Source organism: Fukomys damarensis, unplaced genomic scaffold (genome assembly GCF_012274545.1).
Source record: "Fukomys damarensis isolate Sample0158 unplaced genomic scaffold, DMR_v1.0_HiC HiC_scaffold_33, whole genome shotgun sequence".
NCBI classification, from domain to species: Eukaryota; Metazoa; Chordata; class Mammalia; order Rodentia; family Bathyergidae; genus Fukomys; species Fukomys damarensis.
The window spans coordinates 33713328-33734297 of NW_022900945.1; the positions used below are offsets into that span (position 1 = coordinate 33713328).

General features: G+C 35.4%; 1 protein-coding gene across 1 annotated transcript in view; it reads left to right on the forward strand.

The window, feature by feature from the left end:
- Positions 1-20970, forward strand: part of Slc30a7 (solute carrier family 30 member 7) — a 77205-nt gene that overhangs the window by 14134 nt on the left and 42101 nt on the right. Inside the window, exons 4-8 of the mRNA XM_010639084.1 lie at positions 2604-2691; positions 3311-3437; positions 11373-11519; positions 16536-16586; positions 19251-19386. Coding sequence (XP_010637386.1) covers positions 2604-2691; positions 3311-3437; positions 11373-11519; positions 16536-16586; positions 19251-19386 — 549 coding nt within the window. The remainder of the gene's footprint in view (positions 1-2603; positions 2692-3310; positions 3438-11372; positions 11520-16535; positions 16587-19250; positions 19387-20970) is intronic.

The window sequence follows — 20970 nt, forward strand, 5'->3', positions numbered from 1 at the left end:
GTTTTAGGTAGTTTCATTTCAATGTAGGACCATTTCTTACAACTTACATTTTTGAAGAAGAAGAAAAAATGTCAGTGAATAGAAATGGTGGCAGTTCTTATTTTCCTTATTGAAAGTGTGCTTTGCTATTAATTTATCTAAAAATCATTTCATAGTATGGTTTATATTACTTCCTTTTTCAGCTCCACTGATTTGGACAGTTAACTGAATATTTGCAGATTATTTTTATGCTAGGGGCCATTTTGGATCATCTTAAGAGACAGTTGACTTTCTGCTACCTCTGATTGGGGAAGCACTAAATTTTCCATTATTTGATTTATGCTTTTTTGTTTGCTTTTTCGAGCTCAGAATATTTTGTAGCATAACTATATGCAAGCAGAACTCAACACTCACATCTTTTTTCTTTGCCTGTCCCTTTCTCTTTCCTACTTATGGTTGATTCTTCCCCTTTATTTTTAAATTTCTTATCCTGGGCTCTTTGTGTGTGTGTGTGTGTGCGTGTGTGTGTGTGTTTTGTGCTGTGACAGCAATGGCAAACTACTAGTGTGAGCACACAAAAACAGCGTTAAGTAGGCTAAGCCTAAGTATGAACCCTTGTAAGCTCCATTTCAAGGTGATCATAATAGCAGACTGACTCCACAATAGAAGAAACAGGAGGATATGAGAGCAAGCAAGACTATTCAGTATTTGTTTATAGAAAATCATCTTTGTATCTTGTACTTATTTTTTAAATAGAAAAGCCAGTATGAAAATAGTGTATATTCAATAGACAGATGTATTTATATACGTATAAGCATGCATGTATACTGTGTGCATATTAATTGTACCCTTTTTCTTTCTTTTGCCCTAGTTGAAGAAATCAGACACCAGACATGCTTAATTAGGTAGTAGCACTTTCCTGAATTACATGGTCTAATTTCAAGACTTACTCTAAGTAAACAGAATCATTTGTAAAGGCAAGCATATCCACCTTTTATAAGTTTTTCCTTTAAAACTTATGACTAAGGTACCTTGGTACTTGCTGTTAATTAGTTCTAGGAGGTGTGATGAGCACCTCAAACAGATGACTATGGCTAGAAAGGGTAGTGGTCATGAGGAAATCCACCCAGATGAGCTCTAGCTTGAGTATCAAGTACCAAACAAACATCTAGTAGTGGGACAAAATATTCCCATCAAAATGTGTGGAGTACCAAATCGGACAAATTTCAGTACCAACGTATGACTGTGCAACAAAGTATAATAAAACTAATTAAATTACTTGAGTTCAACAGTGTACAGAATTTATGGAGCATACTTAGTAAGCTAGGAATTTGAGATAAAAAGATACCTGAAAAACATTCTTGCCTTTGATCTTGAAATCTTTAGTGGAACACAGTAAAAAAGGTTTTCAATCAAGCAATAACTATTGGTCTAAAAAGGTAGTTTTAAAAACTACCTTTTTATTTTTGGACAGCAACCCTGGTGACTGACTAGATAAATTTCTAACTAGGTTATGGTAAGCTGACTCAAATTATTTTAATTTAATGTTTTTACTCAAAAAAATACATGGTTTGACAAATACTATATTAATATAATTTACTTATATTTGATAGAAGATAAAATATGCATTATTTCTGAGTATAGAAATACATGCTGTGTTAGAATGTACTCTATAGGACGAGCTCCCACATAAAATACCTTTCAAGAATTTCTTTCTCAAAAAATATATTTATAGTAAAATTTGTATTATTTAGAAGTTAACACAGAAAATAAGTAAAGCAGTTTTGATGCTGTCATTATATTGTCTGAGGACCAGAGAGATTAAGTTGTATTAGCACACTTTGAATAAAGTTTGAACATAGGAAAATGCTGAGTTAAAGTTTTTTTTTTGAATTTAAGCCAGGTATACTTTGTGGAAAAATAAAATCTTTTCCCAGTGCTTCACACAGGTAGGAAGTAGAAAGCTTCAGGTATCCTTGGAGAAAAAAAGACAGGTATTTTAAAACAAAAAGTATAATTAGAATTATGTGTCTCTAAAATTTATTCTAAAATAGGTACTTGAAAGCTTACATTGAATTTATTAATCTTAAAAAAAGAACAATAAAAATATAAATCTGAAGTTATCTCTGATATAATTCAGGAAAATTTTCATTTTGCGTAATATCAAAGCTTCTCTTCCCAAAGATCTGAAATGTACAAGGAAAAATGTACAAGAAGTTCTTTGAAAAGGAAGGATAAGTAAATTCTTAACACCCCAGTTTCCAGGCCTTTCTTCTGCTTTTTATCTTTGGATCCTTGCTTTGCTTACTTTGTCTGGTCCTGTTCTTCCTTCTCCAGTAGGAACTTGAGATTTAAATTTCTGTGAAAGGTCTTTATAAAACTACGAGCTCGTTTAATTGGCCTGCAAAAACCTGTGTTTTGTGGCGTTCTGCTATTAAAGGTAATTCTTAATAAATTGATTTCCTCAATCATTTCTATAACATATAAAATAAAATGTACTGTATTTATAATAGGATTACGACTTTGCTGGTACATAGAAGCGTATATGGTTTAGAATATCTGAAGTAAATTTACAATTTGATTTTTAAAGAAATGACACAATTGCTTGGTGTGCTTCTCTTTAGGTATGTTAGAGCAGAAGTTCTGGCTGGCTTTGTCAATGGACTATTTTTGATCTTCACTGCTTTTTTTATTTTCTCAGAAGGAGTTGAGGTATAGTAATAATAATTAGAATCAGTAAATTATATTACTGTAATGAAAATGTTTATTAACTAAAGATATGTAATAGACCTGTTTTCAGTTATCATTATTTAGTGAGGTCAGTCTTGGGTTAGACAAAGTATTTTGCATGTAACAGAAGCTTACAAAATAGTTGAAAAAATTAAATGATAGACTTGAAATTGAAAAAGTGAAAAAGCTATGATTAAACTATTGACACTGAAATCTAAATGCACAATCTAGGTAGTGAGGTCAACTGGAAAGTGTTATGAGAGTTTTGCTAGTAAGTCTTTAATATGTGCTAATTAAAAAAATGTGTATAAAGACTGGTGAATGTATGAAGGACAGTATTGTAAGATACCAAATCAGAACAAGTTTGGAACCAAATATTCACTTAGAAATATTTACATTCACTTACAAATAGTACTTGTTACTTTTTCTGCAGTATGTGATCTCAATGTTTATTGCTTTAAACTTTTGGCAATTTTTTTGCATATATTTTTTGAGTGCTTTTAATTCTGAAAATTACTTTGATTTTTAATATTGCCGTGTATTTGTACCATTCAGTAAGAAATTATATCTGTGCTGTTTGTTTGTATTGTGTGTTTTCTAGAGAGCATTAGCCCCACCAGATGTACATCATGAGAGACTGCTGCTTGTTTCAATTCTTGGATTTGTGGTAAACCTAATAGGAATATTTGTTTTCAAGCATGGAGGTCATGGACATTCTCATGGCTCTGGTATGATGGTTAGAACCCTTTGTTTCTTCATTTTCCACTGGTTTCTATCATAATTATTATTTTAGAATACTGATAACTTTAAAGTTAAACTATATGTCAACTTTAATAACAAAAGTAATATATCAAAAGACTCTTATTAATGTCTTCCTGAACTGTCCCTCTTGCACTGCTCCGTGCCTGTCCTCTCCACCCTGGTGCTTTCTCAGATTTGTGCATGTTATCAGTTTGGTGTGGATCCCTCCAGACTTTTGTAGCTCATTTCTTTCATTTAATACCATTCATATAAAACAAGGAAATACCAGAAAACTGTAAAAAAATTTGGGTGTATATGTGAGAAATTTACTGAATAACCTATTTTTGAGGTCTTTCCATTTAGTGTATATCAGTCTCTACCTTGTCTTATTATACAGCTACTCCATGGTATAAGTCACCATTATTTAATCAGTATTCAATGGGTGGACCTCAAGTCATTTACATTTTACACTAATCCATATACAGCCTGTTCTTGTGAACAGAAGCCAAATGTTTTTCCAGAGCTGTGCTGGCCTCTGTTGTAACTATTATCCACATTTAAATAAAAATTTAAATTTACACTTTTGTTAATTAAAATTAGAAATTCACCTTTTCAATTGTGTTAGTGACATTTCAAGTCCCCCGTAGCCACATGAGGCTACCTACCATATTGGACAGTGTAGCTGTCCAACTTTTATATCATTATAGAAATTTCTTTACATTCACTGTGCTAGAGTAAAAGTGGATTGCTGAAACACAGAATATATATATTTTCACTTGCAATAGATATTTGCAAATTGCTTTGCAAAGTAACTGTCATTTACATTTACTCCCAGGAATACATACAAGAAAGAATTTCTCCCCATCCTTGTCATCACTTAATATTGTGAAATTTGATAAAATCACCTAATATTGTAAATTTTGATAAAAATGGCTTTTCATTTTATGCCACCATCTTGGTGTAACAACATATACCTTTGTGGTATATTTCTAGACTACTGAGGCTTTTCCTCTTCTAGAATTAACTTCATATTTCTTGAGTATTTTTCTTTTCAAGCCACTTACACGTAATTCTACAGTAGTTCTACTACTCTAAACGTATGTATTTTCTGCTTTGTTTAAGAGTTTTCTATTCTAGGGACATAACCATAGTCTCTTATACCACATCTTAATGCATTCCATTAGTTCACTGTTTTTTTCTAATCATTTTGTTCCTTCACCAAGTTACAATTTATATTTAACAATGGTTGATTTGGGGCTTAAGTTGGGTTGTTTGTTTTTTTTTCCCCCTCTCTTTGGTATGAATAAGCAATTTTACCATCACCATTTGTTTGTTGGCCATTATTTTCTTAAGAAAACCTTAAAAATTTCCCTGAGGATGAAAAGTATCATCAACCTCAAACAATCTAGTTCACATGAATTGTAAATTAATTCAAGAATTAAAAAAGCTTTGCCTCAGTGTGCTTATGTTCTCTTCTCCATCCTTTGTATTACTGTCAAAATACATATTTCTTTAAGTCTGTCAACACGGTTTGTAATTACTGGCTTATATAGCTGTATTTTAAAACAGAAACATTACAAATAAAAATGTGTATGCTGTCCTTCATAATACTTTTCCAGTTAATCTTTGTGGTTACAGATCTATGCCTTATTTTTCTTTGTATGTCCTGACCTAATATTTAGTGTCCTTTCACCCTTGAAAACTATAATATATGTTTGGCGGAGGGGGGCCTTTTGTTCAACTTAAAATGTCTTAATTTCTATTTAATGAGAGATAAGTAGAATATACAATTCTTTTTATTGAACTCAGGTCCTTGCGTTTGCAAGGCAGGCCACCAAACTGCTGAGCTAAATCCCAGGCCCTAGAATATACAATTCTTGTTTGAGTCTTTATCTCCCCTGTGATATCCTGCACAGTCTTTAGGCTTCAGTGGCTTCTTTTGAGAAGGCAAGTTGATCTTGAAGTACCACATATAAACTAATTTTTCTTGTGCAACTTTCAAGATTTTCTCTTTCTGTTTGATTTTTATCAGTTTGACTGCATCTCTAGATAACTTCTTCATTGAGTTTATTCTATTTGAAGTCTAATGATTTTTGTGAATACATTTTCATCTAATTGGAGTACTTTGAAGCTTGCCTGCTGAGGCCAAAATTTGGGTCTCCTCAGAAATATTTTCAGCAAGCTTCCTCACTACCTTTTCTTTGGTACTTTGGATTAAACTCAGGACTTTGCACTTAAGAGGCCGGCGGTGGAAACACTGAGCTAAATCCCTGGCCCCTAGCAAGCTGCCTTTTAAAAATATACCATATGGCATACAACATATTGTAACAACTCTGGTATCAGATTATGTTTGTCCTCTAAAGTTTGTTGTTCCTGGTACTTTTGTTATTATTGTGTTGTTTTTCTTACTGCAGGTCTTTTGTGAATTGATACAGTGGATTATGTGTTTACTGACATTTGTGGCTCTTGTGTTCTCTGCTGGTTGTTTTAAGATCTTATTTGTATTTTTAACCTGACTTCCTAAGGGTCACACTTGAACCCATATAATTTAATAGAAAGCCATTGATTGGTCAGAGTAGTTCCTTAAATGCCTTCCCTAAAATCTCCCACTTTTGTCAAAGAGATCTTTTTGAGAAAGTAGACTTTTAAACTTGAGGCAATTGCCGGGGATTTACCTCAGTGGTTTTGCCGCCTGCCTCACACGCGCAAGGATCTCAGTTTGATCCCCGGTACCAAAATAAGTAAATAAATAAATAATAAACTTAAGGCAATTTATGAGGCAGCTTAGGTTTTGCCTCCTGCTTATGTAGAGTCTTAAGGTCAGTGAGAGATGAACAATGATTTCTCCTGTTTCACGTCTTTCTTGGTCTTGTGCACAGTGTATATGCCACCTTTTGGATTCTAAGGAATATGTTAATAGTTTCCAGTGTTCCTTATAATTGTCTGATTCTCTGAGATTCCTTATAATAATTCACCCCAGCTTAAACTGCAGCCTTCAGCAGCTGAGGTATGGCTAGGAATTTGCCACTGTTTTTGTTATGCCCTATCCCAACCCTCATCCCCACCTCAAGCTGAGCTGAGCACTGAATCTAAGATTCACTTGGCTGACAAATTGTTTGAGGCAAAACAAGTCTGCAAAATATTGACTATCCACAAAATGATACTTTTAAAAAACACCAATAATGATCTGATCTTTCCGTCACTTGGAATCCTTCTGGCTTTTTGCTGCTTTGCTCATGGTCTGGAGAGGAAGATGGAATAGGATTCACTCCAAGTTAGACTGTCAAAGGCTCCTGTCTTATCAAGGGTTAGTAGTTCCTCTTAGGTAGATAGTTTTCACTTTATTCAGTAGTTTCGGTTAATTGCCCAAGTTCTGAAATGGTTTATAGTTGTTTTCCTGTATTTTTGTTGTTTTAGAGGAGAGGTAGTTTGTAGAAGTCTTCTCTATACCCTTCCAGAGGTTGATCTCCCAGTTTTCATATGATGCAAGGCTGGATTTGATTTTCTGGTATTTAAAATTTTTACAAGCATAGCTGATATTTTTAAATTGTTCACCATTCAGAATTTTCTTCTGTGCTTTTGAATAGCTAGTATGAGTTTCTTAATTTTTTCTTTTCTTGTACTGGGTATTTAACTCAGAAACTTGTGGTTGCAAAGCAGGCGGCAGCACCACTGAGCTGAATCTCTGGCCCTCTTACTGGTTTTTTATAGAATGTAGAAAGGATTCTTTATTCTTATATGTTTGTCTTTTTCTGCCTGCTTTCATGTAACTTCACTGACCCTTTTACTAAAGATAGTCCCCTACCTTTGCCTCACTGCAACTATATGCTTATATCTTGTTTTTTGTTTATTTGTATGCTTTTTTTGAGTCTATCATATGTATTAAATGTATGCTCATCTTTTTTTCATTTTTTATTGGTTGTACAGATTGATAAGTTTCATTTTGTCCTCTTTGAACATAAACATAACATACTTTGATCATTTTCACCCCTTGCCACCATCCTCCCTAGTTTCACATTCTTTTGGGGGGATTTCAATGTGTATATTTTACTCATATCTATCTCTCCAGGTTTATCTTTATTATCCCTATTTTAGAGATTAAAAACTAACATCAGAAAAAATTTACTTGTGGTAAACTGATAACAGCATTTAAACATAAGGGTTGGAAAATTGTATTGAGCAAAAAACATTCTCCCTTCAGCTGCAGTCAGTTTCCACCTGGTGAGAGAAAAGAGATGACAAAAATATGATTCATGAGATTGCCAAGCCTACCATGATGATGCCATAGAATTGCAAAAGTTTATTGTTGGTGGGTAGCAGCAGGAACAAAAAAAATGTTACTAAAAAGACACATTGCCATTACCCCCCCCACCCCCTGCGAGTGCAAAAATACTCCCCTTTACTTTAAACACATTTATCCAATTGTTTTTATCACTTTCTGAAGCAGTTCTGGAAGTCCTCTTTTGTGAGTGCCTTTATGATAAAAAATGTAGTGAATGCTGCTGTTGAGCGCCATCCAGTGGAAATGTTACTGGGTCTGGAGGTGCTGGAGTCTTCCTTCTGGAGGTGGTTTCTAGTTTCTTTCAGTCCTAAGCAAAAAATTGGTTGAGATGAGCATAAATGGTAGCAAAGTTTTATTAAAGGTAGGAAAAGAAACAGGCTCTGCAGAGCAAATTTGGGCGAAGTAAAAGTAGGAAAAGAAATATATTCTACAATTTGAGGATGGGACATCCATGCGAGAGAGAACAGTGGCAAACTCTGTCCTTTTTTATATATCAGCCAGTCCTCAGGCTGAAGTCAGCTCTAGGCCATGAGTAGTCCACATGCAGGGCTTTGGGCGCTGCTGTGTACATGTGTCCTGGGATTTCTAATTAACAGGACACACCTGCTTCTCCAGCCAGTTCTGCCACACCCTGGCCTCCCGTCTCATTTCTCCCTGAGAGACACATATCCCTATAATCTTTATCGGGTGCTGAGGGAGTGGAATTCTCTTGTCTTCCATAGCTTCTTCCAGCTGGAAGGGTTCTAGGCCTATTTACTGAGGAGTCTGTGTCTAACTACTTTGGAGTGTTGTGGCTCACTGGCTGGGTTGAAGAAAAAAAGTGTTAGAAGACAGAAAAGAGTGACTATCGGGCTATTTGATGGGAGAAACAAAGTAGCTTTACTATTATGTTGGGGATGTAGAACGCAAATATGAGGAGCTGGTCACAGTGCTTCTTGTGAGAGATAAAATATGGCAAAGAAGGAGGTAAGAGAAATTATCAGGAGCCCGAGAGCCATAGCCTCAGCAAGATTACCCATGTTATGGATCTAATTACAAATGGAAGCCTCGATAACAGGTGCCCAGTTAGGCTATGGTGAATTAGAGTCATTAGGGTCTCTTACTTATCTGCACCTGAAGCAGTACTGGTGTCTTGCTTTCTGAAGAGGAGCTTCAGGTCTCCCAGAGGTTATCAGGAATATCAGGATCTTGGAGAGGCAGATCACTGATGTCCTGCCGGCTTCATAGGTGTGAGAAATCATTTGTTCACAGGAGTGGCTAACTTCCGGGCATATGAGATCCAGCATTATGCAGGCTTCCCCATAGGAGATGGTAATATTGGTGGACAGGGCCATTGTAGGTTTCCTTGGGCCTCTTTAGAGCAGGAAATGGGGGTTTTGGCTGCCGTAGTCCCTCTCTGGGACGATGGACAGTCAGCCCTTCAGTGCCATGAGTCAGGTATATTGACTCCCTCACATTCAGAAGAAGGCCCAGGATGTGACTTGGTGCACACTCCTGTCCAATGTCCAGATTTCTTGCACTTAATCATCCTTGGATTTTCTTAGACAGTTTGGTTGAGTTTAAAGCATTGCCCATTGCAACAGCTCTAATTCTAGCTCTAATTCTCTTTTGACCTTTCTCCAGATCCAGGTTGCTGAACAGAGAAAAGGCCATGTCTAGCAGTTGGGTCTTTGGTGTGTGGGGTCCCATCTGAAGTTTTTTTTTATTAAACAGATGGAAGAGACCCATATCCCCCTGAGAGATAGATGGGGATCTGAGGACAGGATCATCAAAGACATCTCTTTCTTCTTTGGGACCACTCTAAATACCATGGTTTCTGGGCTTTTCCTGAGATAAAGTATTTCAAAGGCATTTCACTTTACCTTCTGTCTTTTAAGCAGAAACAGTTTAACTGAAAACTACTCTTGTAATTTAAACTGTCATCCTGTACCCACCTGTCATCATATTGAACACAGAACTGTAGATAATGGTTCCTTTTTTCTGTTTGTCAAAGAAATGTCCTAGTAGAATCTGCAAGGCATGCTTCATATAGTTTCCCATGGCTCATCTTGGGGCTTAAAGAGACAACTAGGCCTCCTTAGTTAGAGAAATAATTAAGCCTCAACTAGGATACCTTCAGACAGTGTCCCATGCAGATGGAGGAGGCCTGAGGAAAAAGCACGCCTTGTGAGACTCAAGTATTCGGTAGGCAGACGTCTCTGTCTAAAGCTAGGATGACACAGTGGGTCCCAATCTGCTCGGGGCTGTGGTACCAAGCGAGAAGAAAGACTCAGGCAGAATTAAAGAGAGAAATGGGGAGCCAGTGCTGAGCAAGCAGCAAAGACCCTGGCCAGCCAAGGCTTCTGAACTATGATATAATTCAGTTGGGGTAAAGGGGCTATGTGAAGGGGCTACAAGTAGTTACTAGGGATACATTGCTGATGTAGATAAAACTTGTAAAGGAAGAGACACACTTAGTCTTGTGTTAGGGACAGAACAGGCAAAATACAGGTTGTGATGAACAAAAAACCTTTTTAGTAAAGAAGATTTTAATTTTGGGAACAGAATTTGGGTGTGAGTCACTCTGACCTTTCTGTGTGTTATCCCCTGTTAAGCCCCGTAGCTTCACAGACCATCTCCCTGGTCTCTGCCATGGACTTTGGCAGGGGGCTGATACTGGCCCACGCACCAATCCACAATGTTCCTATGAGTCACATAGGCTTCAGTCAGACTCATTTCTTAAAACAAGCCTATTGTGAGTAACTCTTTATAGCCTGCTCTGTTTGCAGCCTGCTTTGGGCATGATTAATGGGTTGGTCCCCCACAGGGAGATAAACCTAAGCAGACCTGTAAGCCTCTTAGCAACTGAGAGAAAAAAGAAAAGCCACAGAGGCCACGTGTGCTCTCCCCACCCCATATGCTGGGAAACAGAACATAATTTTTGGTGCCATGAGAAGTTTCTGGGTTCCCCAGACTAGGATAGAGAGAAAAGAACCAAAAAAATAAAAATTAAAAAATAAAAAAATAAATGTGCCCAGGGGCCTTACCTGCTCCTTGGCTGGCTGAGCCAAATATGTTGCCAGGTATTGGGGCACTGCAGTCTCCTAGAGGTGATTTCTAGGTTCTTTCTGGCCTGAGCAAAGAATTGGTCAAGACAAGCACAAATGTTAGCAAAGTTTTAGTAAAGGTAGGAAAATAAGTATACCCTATGGCAAGAGGACAGGCCCCCGTGGAACAGCAAGACAGTGGCCCATCTGTTTAATTAGTCTTTGTTGGTGTCTAGTGTGTATTGTATTTTGCAGCTTTTTTTGCCTGCACTTTTTACTGCTTTATCATAGTGTCTCTCACATAGTATGTTCCAAGTGTATATTTATTGTGAACAAGTAGCATTACCTCTAATGGATGTTTCTGTGCGAGTCTGGTTAGCACTGCGTTTCATTTCCAGTCAGGTGTGTCGCTTCCCTCAGGGCTTTCATTCTTCTCCCCCCATGTACTCCATAGTAGGAACTTGGGGTGTTTTGATAAATCCTTAACACTTTTCACAAGTGTGTATTGTATTGAATCTGGGTTTACAGGTGATTTTTTTTTTCTCTAGTGTCATCTTACTGTAATAATGTGTGCATTTATACCTACCCCTGTTCTAATCCTCTTTGTTTCCTAGGTCATGGGCACAGCCATTCCCTCTTCAATGGTGCTCTCGATCCTGCACATGGCCACGGAGATCTCTGCCATAGCCATGAAGTGAAACACGGTGCTGCTGCCCACAGCCACGATCACGCTCACGGACATGGCCACTTTCATTCTCACGGTGAGTATGGCTGAACGCACTTTCAGACAAAAGTTGTGTAGATGACTTCTCTTCCTTGAAAGCTACTAAAAGGGTACTGCATTTAACTTTCTAGTGAATCATTGGGTCCTAGGATTATGAAAGTGACCCGATATAAGGCAGTAGATACAGCTTTTTCTTTAATGACTGTAGTATAATAAAATGCCGCTATTTTAGCTAAAGGTCAGTGAATCGGGAATACGTGTGATTTAACAAATGAAAATCTTGATTTTTTTTTTTAAGCATGATGAGGCCTTTTGTGTTATGTAGTCTTAAAAATACTACTAGGGAATTTTAATTTTCCAGATTTTTTATTGTAATTTTTTTATGTTTAACACATGATAGTTACCTCTATGTTAGAAGTCTCTAGATGCTAACTTGTGTAGCTTTAGATACTAAGTTATAAGGTACTTATCAATTTCATATTTAATTGACAACAACTTTTTTTTTTTTTTTTGGTACTGGGGATCGAACTCAGGACCTTGTGCTTGTGAGGCAGGTGGTAGAACCACTGAGTTAAATCCCTGGCCCTCAATTTGATATTTAAAATTATATTTTAAGTAGTTTATACATGAATACCAGAGGCTAGATTAATAGAAACAATTTAAGTGTCACGAATTGATTAATCTTTAAAGAGATTATGTGTTTTAGTATTGTCTGTATTTGCCATAAATCTACCCTCTTGGCAAGTTTTTAAGTATGCAGTACAGAATTAACAGTAAATACTGCCATGCTACACACACTGCTAGGTCTCATCTAGAGAGGTAAATTGGATATAAGTGAAACTTCATATCCTTTGAGGAATAATTTTCTTCTCTACCACCCTCTGGCCCCCTGGCCACCACCATCTTACTCTCTGTTTTGGTCAGTTTGACTTTAAATTCCTCATTGATGTGGTATTATGTAGTATTTGTCATTCTGCACCTACTTAGTCATCTCACATAATGTCCTCCAGGCTTATCCTTATTGTCCCAAATGGCAAACTATTACAATAATTCAGCCTTCTTTTTTAAGGCAGAACGATATTCCACTGAATATTTCATTCATCAGTCAGGTTCTTCCCTGTCTTAACAATGATAAATAATTGTGAGTGAACAATTACTGATTTTAATTCCTTTATTATTTTTTGTGTGTGTGTGTGTGGTACCAGGGATCCAACTTGGGACCTTGGGCTTGCGAAGCAGGCTGTGGAACCACTGAGCTAAATCCCAGTCCTGTATTCCTTATTGATTACCTGGAGAACTTTTTTTGCTCTTAAAATTCTGAATAACTTTTATTTAATGGAGTTAGTGATTGCAAAATGTGCAATGTAGCATAATCATGTGACTCTAGAATTGGCCTAAGAGTTTCAATTAATTGTTTATGGGGTTAACTATAGAAAACCATCAGATTATAGTCTTTCTCTCTGTCTTTTTTTTTTTTTTTTTTTTGAGACAGGGTTTTACTATATAGTTGAGACTGATCTGTAGCCCAGGCTGGTCTGAAACTCACAGCGATCCTCCTGCCTCAGCCTCCCGAGTGCTGGGATTATAAGCGTGCACCACCATGCCCGGCTCTGTAGTCTTTCTATTTTAATGAACTGTCCCTTAAACTAAAGGATTGTATATTACTGACCTTTTTATTAACTAGATTCTAGCACAGTTCCTAGCATAGAGGAACAACTCAGTCTTACCATGTTCATAATGGTATATGTGCCATTTATATATATTTGTTTATAAGTCTTATTAAATTGTTGAATAAAATTTCCCCAGATTTTACTCCTCTTCTATTCCCTATCCTTTATTTTTATTTTACTTTTTTTCAGCTTTAATTGAGTTTATTGGTACATTCTAGGGATACAGTACAGTTACATTCATTGTTGGGATCTTGTACCTCTACATGACAGGTCTTGGTTCTCATTTTTCCCCCTTGTCCCTGCCCTCTCCTCATCCCCTCCTCTCTCCCCATCCCCTCCTCTCTCCCCATCTACAAACACTTTATTTCCTTCTTTTCATTCTCTCACATTTTTTTCTTTTCCCTTATTACCCTTCCCCTACCCATCCCACCTTCCCTACACCTTTAGCTCCTTTCTTCCCATTTCTAAATGTCAGTAATCTTATTAGGATCTTATGTATTATTGCAGTTTATTCACACCAGAGAAGCTATTCGGTATTTACACAGGTGTGACTTATTTATTTCACTTAGGAGTATATCTTCAATATGTATCCATTTTCCTATGTCTATTCCCTATCCTAAAACAAGTAGTACAAGTTGAATATTCTTTATTCAAAATGCTTTGGATGGACCTGAGCTTCAGATTTGACTGTTTAGGTTTTAGTAAGGTATTTTACATACTTGTTTTAGTAGTCTGGGAGCAAATGTTTAAAAACTTTATCTTTTGGAAGTTTAAATATTTATGGTATCCTGATACTGTATTCTAATCATCATCATCATCATCATCATCATAAACAGTACTGATCATTGCTAGCAGTTTTAAATGGTCAGCATGTGCCAGGCATTCTAAATAATTTAAATACATTAACTTTTCAGTTTCCTCACAATCTAATGAAGTAGGTACAGCTATTACACCCATGAACGGAGACACAAAGAAATCATAGTAACTAATGAATTAGAAAGCTAGCCGTTGCATGAATATAATTTGACTTCAAAATCTGTGCTTTTAATGTTTTTCTCCTTTCAGTATTGTATAAGCTAATCAGGGCATTCAAAAGTTAGTAGGCCATGATTTCATTTTTTCCAGAGAGACACTAATCTCACTGGGAAGTATATTGTGAGCTTTGTATTTATTGGAAAGGTAGCTGTTTAAAAAAAGTATGTGGGGGGAGTGGTACTTCTAAAACTTCAGTACTGTAAGCCGTAAAGGTTTTTTAGTTACTCTAATTATGTGTCCTATGGCAATTTGGGGATTTAAGCTCCTTCCATCCATGAAATTCCCCACTGTTGGAATCCTCTCTTGGACTTTCTGCTTGAAGGTAGAAGGAAGATACATTCACAATCAAGTTGAACAGCAGTCTCCAACCTTTTTGGCATCAGGTTTCATGGAAGATAGTATTTCCACAGACCACAGAATAAGGGATTGAAAAAAAAAATTCAGATTTTTAATTTCTTAGTTTCTTTTTTTTACTAGTATATATTTGCGATACATAATCATTACATTCCCCAGCACTTGTGTCACTGCTTCAGCTCCACCTCCAGTCCTTAGACTCTCCCTCCTATCCACTATTAGTCTGACAGGAGGCAGAGCTCCTATAATGTGAGGATTAGCCGAGGCTTCTCTTGCCAGCTGCTCTACAGCCTGCTTCCTCAGAGGCACATGCTGGTCTGTTCTGGTCTGGAACAGTGGGGTCTGTGGCCCTGGGATTGGGGACCCTGATGTTGAATATTCTTATGAGTCTGGAAATAGTTTACATCTCATATTTCTTTGTCTGTAACTCAGCCACAGAGCCTCAAAGAAGCCTAGGAAATAGTTTACATTCATACCCTAGAGGAGAAACAAGTTTGGTAAGCAACTACCCAATCCCTGACACAGTGACAAAATATACATCCGAGAGGACTTTCAGATTTTCACATAGTTGGGAGTTACTTTGCTTTTGTTTGTTTGTGTGCTTGTTTGTTTTCGGTGCCGGGATTGAACTCAGGACCTTGTACTTTCCAAGCAGGTGCAGTGCCCCTGAGCTAAATCACCAGCCAAGAGTTACAGTATCTTATGTAACTCTCATTACAACAAAAGTGCAGTAACTCCCTGATATAAGAACATCTGAGTTGTGAGCTTTCACAGGTGTACTGTATAAGATTCACTTTAACAGATAAGAATGAATCTGATTTACGAATGGAACTCATTTGTAGGTTGGGGACTTGCTGTATACCTTTTAAAATATTTACTGATGGGCTATTAGTGTAGCTCAGTTGGTAGAGTGCTTGCCTAACATTCAAAGTCCTGTCTTTATCTAGACCTAGACAATTTAGTGATCAAGAGCTGGATTTTTCGATTATACTTTTAACTATCAGGATTTTCATGACAGCTACATCTTTTTATAGTAGTAGTTTTTACAGGAGCACATGGTACAGCATAACCTATCTAGACAAAAAATATGTTCAGGATTAAGCTTTCATGTGTGTTGCATTGTTTTTTTTTTTCTTCTTCTTCTTTTTTTTTTGTTACTGGGGATCAAACTGGAGTCCTTGTGCTTGTGAAGCAGGCAGGAGAACCACTGAGCTAAATCCCTGGCCCTGTGTTGCATTGTTTAGAGCACTGTTGCTCTGTTCTGTCAGTGCTGCGGTGGTAAGGGTGTACAGTATTGATCTTTAGTGTATTGGCCAAGAATCAATGACTACAGTTAGACCCTCTGTTAGTCATATCAGAAAGCCTTTCAGTCCTCCTGGTAATTCCTTTAAACTAGGTTTGGTTATATTTTGCCTTTTTCACTTACATTTTCTGCTTTAATGTAAAGCTAATTAGTAATCATCAAAGTACTTAAGTATAGAAATTATAGTATCTTTTCATCATAAGGGCAATTTTTATGAAAGTATTTTTATCTCTTCTGTATAAAAGTCATGCCATGTCCATGTAGAAGCTATTGAATGACTACTATTTACCATAGTCAGGTTATCGTGGATTCTGTCTGGCTTCATTTCTTGAACTTCTTATAACGTCAAGCAATACATTTAGTTTTGTCTGAATTTTCTACTTGTAAAAGTACTAGATTTTTAAGGAATATTAGCATATTTTCACAATGTTTTTAATTTCTTGTGCTTTTTATTTTTTAATACAATAACTTCAGATATACTCTTATAGCCTTGCTTTTTAAGATTGCTTCCACTGAATTTACTTTTACTCAATTACTTTATTAAATTTTAAAAATAATTTTGTAGGTCTGATGTGGCTATATAGTCACACATCCTTCATGAGACATTTGAATGAAAAGGACTCTGAATTGCAAAAATTTGAATCAGGAATTGAAGACATATTTTAAAATAATTTAACTTAATTCTCTACAGATGGTCCCTCCTTAAAAGAAACAACTGGACCCAGCAGACAGATTTTACAAGGTATGATAATTTGCACATTTTTTAATTGTATGAAGCTAGTTGTATAGTTTTCAGTTGTCTGAAGTTTTCTTTTAGGAAAAATTTGTAATGTATTGTTTATGTTTAAAATGTTACCCTTTCTAGTGATTATTTTATATATGTGAGGTATTAGCAGATAGTCTTATCACTTAACAGTTCATATTTAATAAAAAGCACGTTAGCCAGGATCTGTGCTTCAATATAAATAATGACAGTGACATTATAATATGATGACAGTGACATTATAATAGTGTTTGCCTTTGTAGCATTATTATATAGTTTTTCCAAAATTAACATTCAATATGTTCTAGTGTATGATAATTTGAGCTAAAAACATTAATGCAGAGAGTGAAATCTCCATCATATTTGTAGACCTCAATTGATGATATCTACACAAGAGCTTACATGTCACCTAGCATGGTAAATTACACAGTTTTATGAGCCAGGAAATTCAATCTTGTCCGTGAACTCTGGTTCCTTTTTTGGGATGTAAATCAATTTTTGGTGCTGAGTTTCCATTTAGATTTCATTGCCACGGTTTCCTCAACTCAGGTCTGTCTTCTTGCCTCTATTAACTTTGGTCTTCAGTCTGACTTTCTCAATAGCTTCACATCTAGTCTCTACTGCACTGATTTTTCTTCTGATAATCCAACTCTTGCTTTTTATTTTTTCACTGAGAATATGTTACTTCATACTGAGAAGCTCATTATGAGAAGGCTGTGTCTCCCAGCCACTAATTTTCCATTTATAAAATTTTTTTTAGAATTTTTTAAAACAGATTGCTGAAATAGTTTGTATCGTGCATGTTTGATACAATTATAGATACAAAATAACTTTCATTTTTAGTTTTGAAAATTAGAAATGGAAGGAAAGAAAGGTCTACTTCCTAATTGTCTTTTATGCAAGCTATTATGAATATACACCAATTTATAGTGGCTGAAGCAGGCCAGTAGGTAGCCAAAAGACAGAGATAACTTCCCAAGATTAAATCTTTCCTGCAAAATAACTGTGTACAAGATACTCAACAAGAAAAAACTAAGTTAACTGAATTTTTCACGGTTAGCTACACCTTGAGTAGGTCACCCAGCTTTATAAATTTCTAGGGAGTTAGATTATCAGTATCTTACTAGGTCTTCTAAGGTTTCATTTATATAAGCTAACAGTATTGTTTTATGTCCTTCTTTAGTGATTTTTCTTCTTAAATGTTAGTTGCAATAAAGTAGGAAGGGCTTGGATAATGATATTTAGTAATAGGGGAATTTCCATTTTAAAAGAAATCAGGACAAGTGATTCTTTTCTTTCTTTCTTTTTTTTTTTTTTCTGTAATTTAGAGCTATTTTCATTTCTGATTTTACCAAAATACTGATTAAAGAATATAAAGGTTTAAAGACATGTACCACATATAAGAGTTTTTTTTTCCTTGGTACCGGCCTTTGCGCCTAGCTGCATCCCTAGCGCTTTTTAATTTTTGAGACAGGACCTCACTACATTGCCAAGCTGAGCTCCAGTTTATGAGACTCTTGCCTCGGCCTCCTAGAGTGCTGGGATTACCCAGCACTGCAGCTGGCTCATTTGGGTTCATTTTTTTCAGTTTTATCTTTAACAGTTGCAGGTATTCTAACATTTAATCAGTTTTATTCTTTGTTATTTGAAATACCTGAAGGAAATTGAGTACTTTATAACTATTCTCTGGCAGAATTTTTTTGTTATCAAAAAATTTCTCAAAACTATGCATATGCGAATGTATATAGGTAGTAAAAGATGAATTATATGTAGTATACTATTTTATGCAGGTTACAGTAGCAGATAATTATAGTATAATTTCTTAGCACATTTTAAGATTCAACAGGACTTAATCATAGTTGGGTTTTAAATTATTAGAAAAATTTTTTGAGTTTAAATTAAATCTCTTTCCACCCCTGTAAATAACTATAGTTAACTTTTATTTTTTGTTCAGGGAATAATACAAAATTTTTTTCTAAATTGAGTACCTTACTTTTTGCATATTAGCTGTTTCTTTTCATACAGGGTAGTCGATATTGAAGAATTTTATAATTTTAGCAAGTCATAGTTAAAGTTTAAAAGACAATAAATAACTTTTATTATTTTATTCATTAAAGATCTAAATTAAAGATCTTGACATTTTTAATGGTTTTCCAGGCAAATGTCACTTATTAAATGTTAGTATTATATCTGGGTTCTTGGGCAGCTGTAGTATCTGTGTTCTACCAATTTAATATTTAATTATTAAAAATTCACATATTTTATGTTCAATTTAAAATAGTCAAATCCCTTTTTCAGGTTAAGTTTAAGCACATTGTATAACTAATTTGGGTAACAAAACCCTCAGGTTAATTAATGAATGTGTCATGTAAGTAGAATTAGGGTTCATAGAAAATCCTAGTCCCAAATGGTAATGATTTTAATAACCAGTAGAGGGCTCTGTGGGCCCATGTATTTGTCATTACATTTTCTTGTCTAATTCTTTCCTAATACTGTTTCCTTCCCAAAATTATAAAGTTTTGTACTCTTTTTAAGATAGAGATGAATGGTCACAATTTTTAAAATGAATTAATTGCAATGGTTCTAAGATTTTTTATTTTAAATTAATCAGAAGATATTATATTTTTATTATTTTATTTCTAGGTGTATTTTTACACATCCTAGCAGATACACTTGGGAGTATTGGTGTCATTGCCTCTGCCATCATGATGCAAAATTTTGGTTTGATGATAGCAGATCCTATCTGTTCTATCCTTATATCCATACTTATAGTTGTAAGGTAAGTGTTGTTCTGTTACTTTCAAGAATTAAAATGAGTGATGGATGATAAATATGCAATTTAAATTAGAGATCTTAAGTACAAATTATTATGTTGGTTTTCCTTTGATCTTTAAGAAACTCAAGCATCATAAATCTGCTTTTATATTCATTTATTCTTTTGTGTGTGTATATGTATGTGTTTTTCATTTATTTCTTGCCCGAGTTTGACATTTTGTTTCGGCAGTTAAGCTTTTGATCATAATTCAAGTCGATGATCATTTTCTTAAATCTAACACTATATCTGTGGAGTGTAATATGTGAAATGTAAACTATCTAGTGTTAGAATATTATATCTAGATACTTGTAGATGTTTGTATCTTATACTGTCACATGCAAAAGAATCTCAGAATTTCCTCTAGTAAAACTATTTTTAACTATAAAATCACATTATCATTGCAGAGGTCTTGTAAAAATACATACTGAAGTAAATTTATGTCTAACTCCCCATCAAGATTATAAATTCTTGAGGAAGCACCTGTGTCTTAGCGCTTAATCTTTTCTATTGCCTACCACAGTGCTAGTGTATGTGTGAAGGTAACTGTGTGTGTAGGTGTACAAAGTCTCAGTAAGTGTTTGCTGGGTCAAGTTGTGTACTTATCATCTCCTATGCTTCTCTTGCCCACTGAGCTACATTGCCAGCCTTTTAAATTATTATGTTTATTTTTATACAGGATCTCACTAAGTTGTTCGAAGTGGGCCCGAATTTACAGTCCTACTTTAGCATTACAGACTCTTGGGATTAGGTGTGCAGCACCACATCTGACTTACTAACAGTTTTTATCACAATGGGAATATATTCTCAGGGTGTTTTATTTTTCCATATGATTTTGTTCTCAGTAGAACTTTTTTGCAATGAAAAAGAGACCTGTTTGAAGTCAATCTGATTTACTCGTAGCTGAGTAACTTGTTAATAGATGGTGATGAAATAATATTAAAATTGGTCATAAATGGAGATTTTTTAAAGTTTCTGCTAAAATAGGATATGCATTTTAAACATGGAGATTAGTTTATAATTTCTTTGAATTATTTGTACAAGGAAGCAACTCCACTGTATAAAAGTCTTTCTAAAGCTTAGAATGTCTTTCTTCATCTTTGGAAATCTTAAATCTTAGTACATTTCCGGTACTAAGCTTACTTCCAGTAAGTTCAGCTTACTTGTAATTTATACTATAAAACCTAACTCTTGATGCATTTGATATTAATTCAATCTGTATCCTTATGGGTACTTTCATCTCATTTTATTATTTGTTATAATGCTTAGTTCCTTCTAATACTTCTTAGAGTAGAATCTTTCTGCTCCTTTTGTCTACACTCTTACCGTAACTCTGGCTAGTGGTGTGTTTTGCTTGGGAAACTATGACTGTCTCCAGGTTGACCTGTCTTTCTCTAAACTTCACACTGGCTAAAATTACTTTTATTTCATGAGGATTACTTGGTATATAAAAATTATCTTGCTTTAAACCCATCTGTGATTCTTATCCTTCAGATTAAAGCCTTAACTGACCTTCACGATGTCCCTGTTACCTCTCTTTAGCCCCCCCCC